At 43.1% G+C, this 11,410-nt stretch overlaps 2 protein-coding genes across 2 annotated transcripts in view; one reads left to right on the top strand and one right to left on the bottom strand.

The window, feature by feature from the left end:
* The window catches only part of abcb4 (ATP-binding cassette, sub-family B (MDR/TAP), member 4), a 23,165-nt gene extending 22,353 nt beyond the window's left edge, over positions 1–812 (top strand). The window contains exon 27 of the mRNA XM_080857283.1: positions 1–812. This exon is cut by the window's left edge and continues 246 nt beyond it. The gene's annotated coding sequence lies outside the window, so the exon portion shown is untranslated.
* Positions 813–3,030: 2,218 nt separating this feature from the next.
* On the bottom strand, positions 3,031–11,161 carry crot (carnitine O-octanoyltransferase). The gene is made up of 17 exons (XM_080857518.1): positions 11,080–11,161; positions 10,558–10,673; positions 10,275–10,399; positions 9,782–9,963; positions 9,450–9,574; positions 9,249–9,357; positions 8,737–8,830; positions 7,989–8,114; positions 7,172–7,273; positions 6,720–6,803; positions 6,315–6,422; positions 6,065–6,195; positions 5,720–5,843; positions 5,228–5,306; positions 4,853–4,946; positions 4,555–4,674; positions 3,031–4,294 (listed from the first exon to the last, which is right to left on the bottom strand). The coding sequence occupies exons 2-17, from the start codon at positions 10,670–10,672 to the stop codon at positions 4,174–4,176; spliced, it is 1,839 nt and encodes a 612-aa protein (XP_080713644.1). The 5' UTR covers position 10,673; positions 11,080–11,161; the 3' UTR covers positions 3,031–4,173.
* Between the last annotated feature and the right edge of the window lie 249 nt (positions 11,162–11,410).

Genomic DNA, 11,410 nt, shown 5'->3' with positions numbered 1-11,410 from the left:
GTGTGTGTGTGTGTGTGTGTGTGTGTGCGTGCATGTCCTCTCCCTCAATTGCCATAAATGACACATGCATACCCTCACCATGTTAAGGATAAGTCATTGTACATTTAAAAACATGTCCGCATTGAGTGTGCTGAAGGACGGAGGGGTAGAAAGCATGGACGAGTCCACAGCTTCAGGTCTCACTCTGTACTGATTTCAACCCAATGTGCTGAACCGTGACCAAAAGTGCTTACTGATCAGGGAGAAGCCACTCTCAGAGACCTACTGATAAAATAGTGCCTGTGCATATGCCTTTTACACTTGACATAACTACTGTACTGAGCAGCAGGAGAGGTAGCTGGCAGTCACTCTAGTCTGTAGTACTGTACCCAAACTGATTTTGGTTTGTACATTTACTTTTAACATTTGTGCTTTTTCTCTGAATGATTAAACTTTTCTGTGATGTTGTGATGAATGGCTTCACCAAAGAGAAAAAGGAGACCAAAGGAGAATTATTTATTATTCTGACATACATGTTACCTTGCGTTTGTGCATACACACACATGTCTCTATAAATCTCACAAGGGCATTATTTAATTATGATTATTGATTTGATTATTAGATGCCTTATTGGCAGACTTCTTCAGGACCAAAGACACATTTAGTGCACAAAACACATACAGAGAAATGCTGGGGAAGAACGCTTACATTCTTACATTAATTGTGCCTCTCCATGGCTTATCAATCAATGCTGATCCTGTCAAGCTGCACTGATATGCCTTTTATATGTTGTTTACTGTACTATTTCAAATAAATGTTTTTCATTACTTTTACTGCGTGGTGTTGTGTTGTGTAATGGAGACAACCTAAAACGTTGTGCTTTGTTGTGTTGATTAATATGTTTTCCTTTACTATACTCTCCATTACTGTTTGTCAAGGCAGGAAAGTTAATGAATATATACAGTGGTGGCCAAAATTATTAGAACACTAGACATATTTAAGAGTTTTCAGTTGTTTTCATTGAATTGGCCATTTAAATACCCTAAAAACTAATGAAATATCTACAAAGTCATCATTATGTTCTATAAACAATAGAATAGAGCCATCATAATGAGATTTAGGTCATTTTCCGTACAAAAACGAGCTAGGCCTATTTCACTGTCAATGTCACACAATCATGTTCCTGCACAGAAGAAGCCAAATGACTTGTGTCATCATTGTCAGGTGTTTTTGTGGTTAAATTGATGGTGATGCAAGAGTCTTAGGACACAGCTCGGTGATATTTTTGAATGTACAAGGCCTAAAATGCTCATTAAGTGATTGGTAACATCAGGGTTTTGTCACTGAGGCCACACCACCAAATGCTATAGATTCAAAGCCTCTAGAAGCAGTCTCGAAGCACATGTTGCTCTTTGAACATGGCTAAGGTGAAGAAGGAGCTAACGAGTGAGCAACGGGTTCGAATAAAGGTTTTTTTGATGCTTGCTGGAGTTACTGCCGCATAGCCAAGGACTTGAGATGCAGTCCCAGCACTGTAAAGTACACTTTAGACCGCCATGGCACCAGAACCGAAAGGGGAGAGGTTTCTTTTTTCATCTCTCAGACACACAAGTGAAGCATTTCAAAATTCTCAGTCTTCAGGACCGAAGAAAGAGTTACAAGAACTGTGTGACGAGATCAACATCACAATGACTAATGGTGCAACAGTGTCTTCAAGAACTGTTTGTCGGAAACTGGGAGAAGAAGGACTTTTTTTGGCAGAATAGCAGCAAAGAAACATTACTGAAAGAGAACAATTGAGTGTAAGGCCTGAAATTAGCAAAAGAACACAAGAAATGGACAAAGAAATATTGGTTTAAGTGTTGTGTACTGATGAATCCAGGTTTGAACAGTTTGGCAACAAGCAAAGCGTGTATGTTCCACGAAGTGAGGGGGAGAGATATAAAAATGTGTGTCTCTTGCCAACAGTTAAACAAGGAGGGGGTAATATTATAGTGTGGGGTGCAATTTAAGCCTCAGGAACAGGTGACTTTGGCTAAATTGACGGCATCATGGATACAAAAGTATACCACAACATTCTGGTGAGGCACAAAGTTCCTTCTTGGAGACGTCTTATTGGGCCTGGATTTATTTTCCAAGAGGACAATGACCCTAAACATTATTTTAACTATTGCCGAAACTACCGGCGACAAGGAATCTGCTAAAACATTGAAAATGATGGACCGGCCCTCTCAAAGTCCCGTCTTCAAACCCATCAAGCAAATTCGGGGCAAGTTGGAAAATAAACTTGACAGATCTATTGTACATTCCAAGGAAAGCCTTTGGCTTGACCTGCAGAAGGCATGGGATAACATAACTGTTGAAGTTCTCAAGAAATACATTGACTCTATGCCAGAGAGATGTGCTGCTGTAATTGCTGCAAAAGGTGGACGTACAACATATTAAAGTTAAAAGTGGATAAAAACAGTAGGACTCACTTCATCTGATATATGTTGTGCTCAGAACAACCATCTGCATGTTTCATGAACATTATGAATTTAAATCATGTTTTGGAGGCAAAAAAAGGTCATTATTCTCAGATCTGTCAGGTGTTCTAATAATTTTGGCCACCACTGTACATACATACACACACACACACACACACACACAAACGACGAGGAACCAATAGTTAGTTCTGACAAAAAGGTTAAAACGTTTGTGTACCACTGGAAAAGCTTGGCGAAACATTGTATTGAGCACATGTTGAGAGACATTTTAAAGTGGAATAATAGTACTTGGCCTTTAGGGGGCAGTCTAGTTTTAGGCTCCAGTGACCGGTTGGAAAAGAAAAAGCACAAAGCAAATCTGAATCTAATTAATGAATACTAGCCAGGGGCAAGAAGACACATGATAGGTGTATTTTCATGTGTGGACTTTCAGACAATCAACCAGTTAATCCTGTTTGTTTACCGTGTTCCTCCAAAATAAAACCTGACAATCCCCAAGGAAGAATTTATTTGTTTATTAAAACTATGTGCATTATCAATCATTCAAGCACACCATTCACTACAACTGGAGTTATATACAGCAAGATCACAGGTTCCTATCAACTACCTTTAATTTCTATACATCCATGACATTATTTACAGGTCAGGTCCTGTAGATCTGAAATCAAAGCATAAAATCTCACATACACATTACATCCACACTCACTGAGATTTTAATTAAAATGCATATTCTTTTCCTACAATATTGTTATTCATTTATTCATCCATTAACACAATTCCTAACACTGCCTGCTTTTGCAAAAACCCTGCAACAGACCATCCAGCCTTCATCTTCAAATAAAGTTCAACTGAATACATGTCTATGTTGCTAGACTTTATCAGTGGAGTATACTTTTTTTGACTGGTCAGAACATTAAGTACTTCATTCAGGTTTTCATTACATTGCAAAGTGGCAAATGTTCACAGGGATAAAACTACGACAAAAAATTGCTGACATTTTCAGAGATAGCCCTTAACATTCATTTACATTTAAGTGCTGGAAAGGCTAGATTAGCTCAATTAATACTTTGAGGTGTAAATACTGTTACATTAAAAATAAAAGCAATTGTATAAAATATCTACGAAAAAAATGAATCATTCTTTGGAAGGAAAAAAATCATTGAAGAACAGTTAATTTGTGCAAAAGAAACAGAACGTGAATATAACATCGACGAATACATCGTCCTCTAGTTGAGTTAGTAGTAAGTAGTCAGTTTTGTGTCTGTTGCTTGCGCATTGCATTGATGTGTGCATACACTGAAATGATCAAGAAGGTGCCTCTGCATTGCATGCAACCACAGGAAGACCCGGATAAGAGCTTGCAGGGTTTACCTGCTGCATATAGAGTAGAGGATCAAATAAGCAGCACTTGGGAAGAGATTACAGATTAGCTTTTGGCGGATCGGGAACTTTACATTGCATTGTGACAGAATCGAAGCAGAGGCAGTTCAAAACATTGGAACTTGCAGTCAAGCTCCTCTCTGTATTTCAGAAACAGTCTGCTGTTTTAAGCAGCAAAGTGATGCTATTTAGTTTATATGGTTATCATTGTATAGTATGACATGTATGTCACAATGTCCATGTGTAAAAAGCTGTGTGGGGAAGACACGTGAAGGCCTACTGGTGTGACCTGTGTACGGAGCAGAATACCTCCAGCACTGATGGCACTCTAGAGCTGAGAACGGGTGCTGAGCTGAAGCATCTCGTGCAGGCAGGTGGAGAGGGTGTGGAAGAGAGTCTCGGCGTTCGTCTCTGCACAGGACTTCCAGGCGGTGCACGACGCCACAATCCTAGCACAGACACAGTTAGCATGTTGGCTGAAGGCACCGCATGTTTGTCCCGTCGCCACAAGTTTTACCACACGTGTACCAACGGCTGCAGTCACAGATTCAGAGGCGTTTCTCAAGTTCAACATGCTTATGTGTGAATCTGTTGGTGTAGCATCCGTGTTATGACTGGTGAATATGGGATTGAAATAACACTTATTTCTTGAGTTTTAGTTTCTGTATCAATCATTCAAATGTTTCATTCATTCATTTAAAATACCCACCTGTCGTCGCGGATCTGATAGAAACATCCATAGCCGTGGGGCACCATGGGAGCCACAGCCCCGAGCACTGTGGTGTAACCCACCAGACTGGTAGAGAGAACAAAGTTTCCACCTCCGCCACTACAAGAAACATGGGATTTTGTTTAACACATTAACATCACTTTTTCACCTTACACACACATACACATGACACGTTCAACGCAAATAGCAGGAAGTTTGGCTGAATGGTGTGAGTGTGTGTGAGTGTGTGTGTGTGTGTGTGTGAGGGTGTATGTGTGTGTGTGTGTGTGTTACTCACCTCCTGGCGAACACAGGATCAGTGAACAACTCTGGGACAGGAAGTCCCCCCTCCTTGGCGATCAGACCCAGGCCCATCAGGTGTCTGTCAAAACCTAAGTGATGAACGCTTTCATCAGGACCAGACAGTGACTCATTTAACGGCACAACGTGTTACATCAGGACCAGACAGCGACTCATGTGACAGCACAACATGTGTCATCAGGACCCGACAGTGACTCATGTAAAGGCACAACATGTGTCATCAGGACCCGACAGTGACTCATGTAAAGGCACAACATGTGTCATCAGGACCCGACAGTGACTCATGTAAAGGCACGTGTGTCCTTGTGACAGAACTAAACGGGCACATTCCCCAGAGGCGTGACATACGTACCCTTCCCATTCTGGGCCTCTGCCATGAGCTTGTTGTGTGTGTTAGCTGCTTTCTGCAGCGCTCCTCTCTTTGCCTCTGCCTAAAGGAATAAAGCTCACGGTCAGAGAGCAGCACACATCCTTCAGCAGGGGTCTTACACCAGCTAAAACAGGACTGAGATACTGTGTTTGTATGACACATACACTTGCCCTAGTGTCCAGTAAAGTAAATGTGTGTTTGTGTGTACCTTTATGTGCCTCAGTTCTGCTTAAGGTTTCTTCCTGATTAACAGGTTTTTTTTCTTGCCCCTATTGCCATTGTGCTTGCTCTAACGGGGGTTTCAGGCGCTGGGCTGTGTATGTGTGTTTGTATGTGTGTGTGTATGTGTGTGTGTGTGTGTGTGTGTGTGTGTGTGTATGCACATGTGTGTATGTGTATGTGTGGGTGCGTATGTGTGTGTGTGTGTGTATGCGTGTGTGTGTGTGTATGCGTGTGCGCGTGTGTCAAACGTACATTTGCTGTAGGGTCCAGCATGATCCGACACCAGCTCTCCGCCTCTGTGGTGCAAGGCCTCATGGTCTCTGTGCGGCCATGATAGAACCTCCGCGTGGTGGCCGTCTCATAGCAACACCCCACCCTGGACACCAGAGAGAGGTTAGAGAAGACAAGAAGGCCTACTTACATTCTATTCTACGTTCACGTTCAAGAAGAAGAGGGATCAAAGAGATGGCCCTCACGTAGTGCCTGTGTACTAAACTCCATCTATACGGTGACACAAGAAGGAAAGAGAGGGAGAAAGACTGTTTTGAAGAGAGAGATAGAGAGAGAAGCAGTGTTTCCCCCGGGCGCTTCCCTTACTTGTGGTGGAGTCTGTAGTAGGCCAGCTGCAGGGCCAGCTGGACAAACGTGTCTGGGTGGAGTTTCCTCTTCTTGATGGCTGCTTTGCCAAATGAGGTGAATGCGTAGGTCACAGCTTGCAGGTCCTGAGTCTGTGGCATGGGGGGTGGGGGTTGGGGTAGTGGAACACCAAGTTAACCTCAGCCATTTCAGTCATGGTGATAGCCATGACTGGAAGTCAAAGTCGGCTGGGGTGGCTGTGATAACTCACTGTGTTGTAGTACTGCTCCTTGGCGAGGCGGATGTCTTGTCTGATGCGGTCATCTATGGTGAACACCAGCTCCTCAGCGAGCGGCAGCTCTCGGACAACCTCTGAACCCTACGACACAGACCCATCACACACACACACACACACACACACACACACACACACACACACACACACACACACACACACACACACACACACACACACACACACACACACACACACACACACACACACACACACACACACACACACACACACACACACACACACACACACACTAAATTCATGAAAACAAACTGACTGACTCAAAAAACATCATGTCATTATTACATAAAAAATATATTATTATTATTATTAGTATTATCAATAATAATAATATATATTCTCATCTCTTTTAGTCCACACCTTCCATTTGCCGTTAGAGGCCTTCAGCTTCCGGTCTGTGTAGAAGCAGAGGGAGATGAGGATCATGGCGTCATAGGGGGCATGCTGTCAAACACACAGGAAAAAACTGCTAGCCTGCTTTTCAAATCCACACAGAATACGGTCCTAGTTTGGCAGTCTCAGATCTTTAACATTATTAACATATACTGTACATCTTCACAAGTATACAATAATCATGACACTAAGGATGTGGCACCCCAGAAAACTCTTCTTTCTTGTACGTCACCACTTTGGCACTGCCATTTGTGTTACATTATACACAACGTGATTGAGACACCTGGCTTTTTTCAGACAGAAGAGTTTAATCTGCTCCCAAAGGAAATCCGCTATCGCCTGCAGAAACTCCAGAGGAGACTGGTGTTTATGGAGGTGGCAGTGACAGTGTGTGATTGTGTGACGGAGAGGGGACTCACATCACAGTTGGATCCGAAGGTGCCGTCAGCAAAGCAGATGTAATTGTAGGATTTATCCCCCCAGCGGATGGTGGGGTCACCAATGAGAGCCTGCACTGTGATCTAGGGGTTTTAGACAGACAGAAAAAGGACATAAAGCAGAAAGACAGAGGTGTGAGCAGGGGAAGTGGGTAACAGCTGTTTTAGAAATATATGCAAACTCTACTGGAGAAAGATTTTACATGCACATACACACCCAGAAACACACTCACCAACACTCTCTGTCAGCGGGTTGAGAACTCGTGTTTGTGTTTATATGTGTGTGCAGGCAATGAAGGCAACCTCTGATCTATAAATAACAACAGGATACGGAGCCAAAAACCTCTGAATATCTGACCTCCAAACCACACATACAAATCCATATAATCCAACCTGTTAAAAATAGTGTGAAGGTAAATGAGGGTATATGTGTGTATTGTAGCACCAGGACTGAGTTACACTAGGAGTCATACTAATGTTATACACTGGTTTGATTGGTAAATGTACAGTATGTATGCACGTTTGTAATCAGTTTTTGGGTCTGGTATAAAACTTGGTATGGTTTTACTGATTTGATTATTTGATTGATTGTTCCATGACATATGTACAGTTAACTACATCACAACATAAAACATTCATTCCATACTCCAATCTGTACATGTTACGTTCAAAACATACAAATAGTCATATCACAACAAATAACATAGAACATTAATACAAGTGATTCTGGATGTAAATGGCTGTGTGTGTGTGTGTGTGTGTGTGTGTGTGTGTGTGTGTGTGAGTGTGTGTACGTTACCGGTGAATAGTCGTCATGTGTAGCATAAGGCTTGGAGTCATCCAGGGAAACGATGAACATACTGCTCTGAATGACCTCCAGGATACTCTCATTGGCTGGATCCAATGATATCAGGTGCTCTCTTGTCTACGAGGTGACAAAATTCAAACAATAATGAAAGAATAAATTATTCAATTATTAAGGGTTTGTGGGTGAAGTCTTTGCAAAAATAATACACTGTCCATCACCTCCTGTTCAATTTCAGGCTAGGATATTTGATCTCTGAGACCCCCAGAGAATCCCTTTCCTCTGAATGGATACCTAGCATGTGGCACTGTGCCTGATTGGGTATTGTGTTAGCATACTAGAAACATGAACAAATGAATAAGCCTAGATCGAATGCTCTTGATTAAACAGAACGTAACACACTCTACTATTACTACTGCTACTACTACGACTACTACATTACTCTCCTGGTACAGATCTGTGACACCTGAGTTCTTTTAATTGGATAAGAGCAACCTTGATGCTCTAAGAGGATAATCTTTACAAAAAGCCAGCTCAGGTTACTAAGCGTTGCTGTGAAGGTCTGCTTGGGTGTGGACAGACCTACTGTTCTGATGGGATAAGCCTCACGGGCGGTCCTGATGGGATAAGCTGGATTAAAAGTGCCCAGCTCATCGGAGGTGACGACAGACCTACTGTGGTCATCCCATGCAGGACAGACGTGAGGCTCCTGGGATCGGTCTGGCTGAGGGGAGACTCTTACCTTGGCCCAGCGGGTCCTCTCCTCCGTGGTGAGAGCGGACACACCCTCCCCGGCCGGCTGTCCCTCACAGCACTGCTTTATGTGGGTGAGCTGCCTGCGGGGGGAACCACCAGAACACGTTAGGCCCGTTAGTCTACCGGGCATTCAGAGCGAACATCATTCACTGAGCTAGCTACAGTGTGTTTGGGACTGTCTCCATGCCAACACAGAGGAAAAAGGAGAAGAGAGTTGTTTCATGGTGTCAAATAGCCATTAAACCAAAAGTACGCTGAAACAAGAGGAAACAAAAGTACTGTCTCATTTATAACAAAAGTAACGACAGAGATACAGTATGTCATTATGTGACCTTGAAAAGCCGTTTTTTTTTGTTTAATTTTGAATTGAGTAAGAGCATAACCTTTACAACTTCTGCAAATTCTATGCAAAACATCGGAACTGCTTTGCATGTCACATTATTGAACTAAATCAGGACGACAGTGTCACTCACTGCAACATGGGGCCGGTTTGCTTACCTCAGGAGTTCGGGTGGGGTGAGCATTTGACCGTCGCACAGAACATCAAAAGTGAAAAACCTCCCGCGACACATCACCACTAAATGTGAAGGGCATGGACCCTCACTCTCTACAAGGCACAGACCACATTACAAATTACACGCCGTTCCACACAGTGCCAAACAGCTCTATGAGTCTGCATGATAAACAACTTAGCTCTACCTGTTTGGAAGTAGTTGACGATCGTATCCTTGGTGATGCCTGGCACCTTGCATGTATTGAAGAGCATGCGGAACTGATCCATGTCGAAGGCCGTGCTGCCCGACTTGTGGACAGCTAGCCTTTCTCTGAACCATCAAACAACAAGAAAACATTAAGCACTGGCCAATGACATTTTTATAAAAGCCCTTCAAACCAACACATTTTGAGTAATGCATGGGGCTAGGTCCTAGAGCGGGTTGCCTTTAAGTCGGTACAGTGTCTGAATGAACATGTAAACATTTACAAAGGGGAACCCAGCCCACCACAGACACCCCGACACCTAGACTCCTTACGTGCGGATAAGGTCCCAGTACTGCAGGTTGTGCCAGAGACTGATGCTGGAGCGTTCCAGCTGAGTCCCCTCACAGGGGGGCCAGCAGTGCTCCAGGTAGGGCGCTGGACCCCCAAAGTTCACGTGGAGCTGGGAGGGCATGCGTAGCTCCAGGTATGCCGAGTTCAGCCACCATTCTTCCAGCTGAGGGTGGGGCGTGAAAGAGGGAAGGAGAGAGAAGCGCAGTAAAAGCATTAAAAAGGTTTATAAGGAGCTAAGATAAAGTGAACAATAATCAGTAACGGAGTGCATGAGAGAAGTTCTGAGGGGGTAGGGTAGAGATTAAAAAAAAAAAAAAAAATCTTATCTCTTGGGCAAGTGTAAACCTACAAAATTGACATAAGGCTAACAACCTCTCCACACAGTCCAGAGGCATTCGGGGACATGGCTTTTGTCAGTGATTTTTTTTAAGCAGTTGAGAAGAGGTCTAGAGCCGAGAATCTGTAGGTAGTTACCCAGTTCCGCCGACTTTTGGCTCTTTGAAGCAGTCTCTGATGTAGTTCGCGACCAACACCTTCACCAAACCGCTTAACTATGGCTTCAGTTTTCTGGAACTCCTCTTCAGTTGTGAAAGGTCTCACTAAAACATTTATGTTCAAGAGGAGTGAGAGAAAAAAAAACTAAGACAACTTCCTTCTTACATAGTTATTGTCTCAAGGATGATGCCAAACCAAGTATTTGCTCCTTCTACTGAAAAACAAGAACGCAATAAATTCAGTGCCTGCTATCATATTTCACCTGCGCCCAGGTATTTGGTGAGCGATCCCTCCAGCGAAGGCACAGGGAGCGGAGGCAGGGTATTCTGAAACTGAAACGTGCGTTCAGCCGTGGATTCAAACACTTGCTTGTCCATCCTGTCAACGGTCAAAAATGAAAATTACAAGTTAATAGTGAACGTTTCTACTACGGTTTGCACTCACTGAGCAGCCAAAAGTGAGCGGTGCAACAAACTAAAGTCCTCTTGAGGTAAGCTAGCTATAGGCTCAGTTACGTGACAGTCTGCAACAACCACAACGTCATTATTTACCATATCTGAAGACTGCTAGCTACGTCAATGCTTTAAGTTCACCAATTCACACTTTCTTATAGATGGAAAGTAGACTTAATCCTGAATGGGCCTCTATCAACCGTTTGAACACGTGTGGACAACTTAACCTATATAACAAAATAATTTCCCTTTCAAAAATATAGGTCAGTCAGACTCGATTTACAGCAGAGCCCGATGTGAATGGGTTACAAAACAAAGAAATGCAAGCTCACCTCTGCTGGTTCCGAAAATATTTCCTTAGTTCGAAGTTATACTGCCTTAAAGTCTGCTGCCTTAAAGCTTCTTTTTTTGTTGTGTTCGACTCAATGATTTGTTATGCAGGGAAAGTGAGCGGTGTGCACACAAATACAGTCATACCCGATGCAGCCTCTGAGACTCACTGGCGTTAAGCTAGTCGTCACTTTTCAATCCCCGCTATTCTTATGTTTACGGTGTCCATTGACCCTCGCAAATGCCCAAATGAACGCCTTTGGTGATACATGCACCATTTCACTTGTATAAAACAATACCATGAAAGGTGTGTACACAAAGAACGAACAAAAT

The sequence above is a fragment of the Sprattus sprattus genome (genome assembly GCF_963457725.1).
Source record: "Sprattus sprattus genome assembly, chromosome: 19".
Taxonomy (NCBI): Eukaryota; Metazoa; Chordata; class Actinopteri; order Clupeiformes; family Clupeidae; genus Sprattus; species Sprattus sprattus.
This window is presented reverse-complemented; position numbering and strand designations above follow the sequence as displayed.

What these genes read in the sequence shown, in the direction of transcription:
- crot (XM_080857518.1), bottom strand. Translation starts at nt 10,672, where the DNA reads ATGGACAAGCAAGTGTTTGAATCCACGGCTGAACGCACGTTTCAGTTT. An exon ending in AGGAGCAGTACTACAACACA is followed by an intron (nt 6,196 to 6,314) that starts GTGAGTTATCAC and finishes CCCATGCCACAG; the next exon opens with ACTCAGGACCTGCAAGCTGT. An exon ending in TACTACAGACTCCACCACAA is followed by an intron (nt 5,844 to 6,064) that starts GTAAGGGAAGCG and finishes TCTGGTGTCCAG; the next exon opens with GGTGGGGTGTTGCTATGAGA.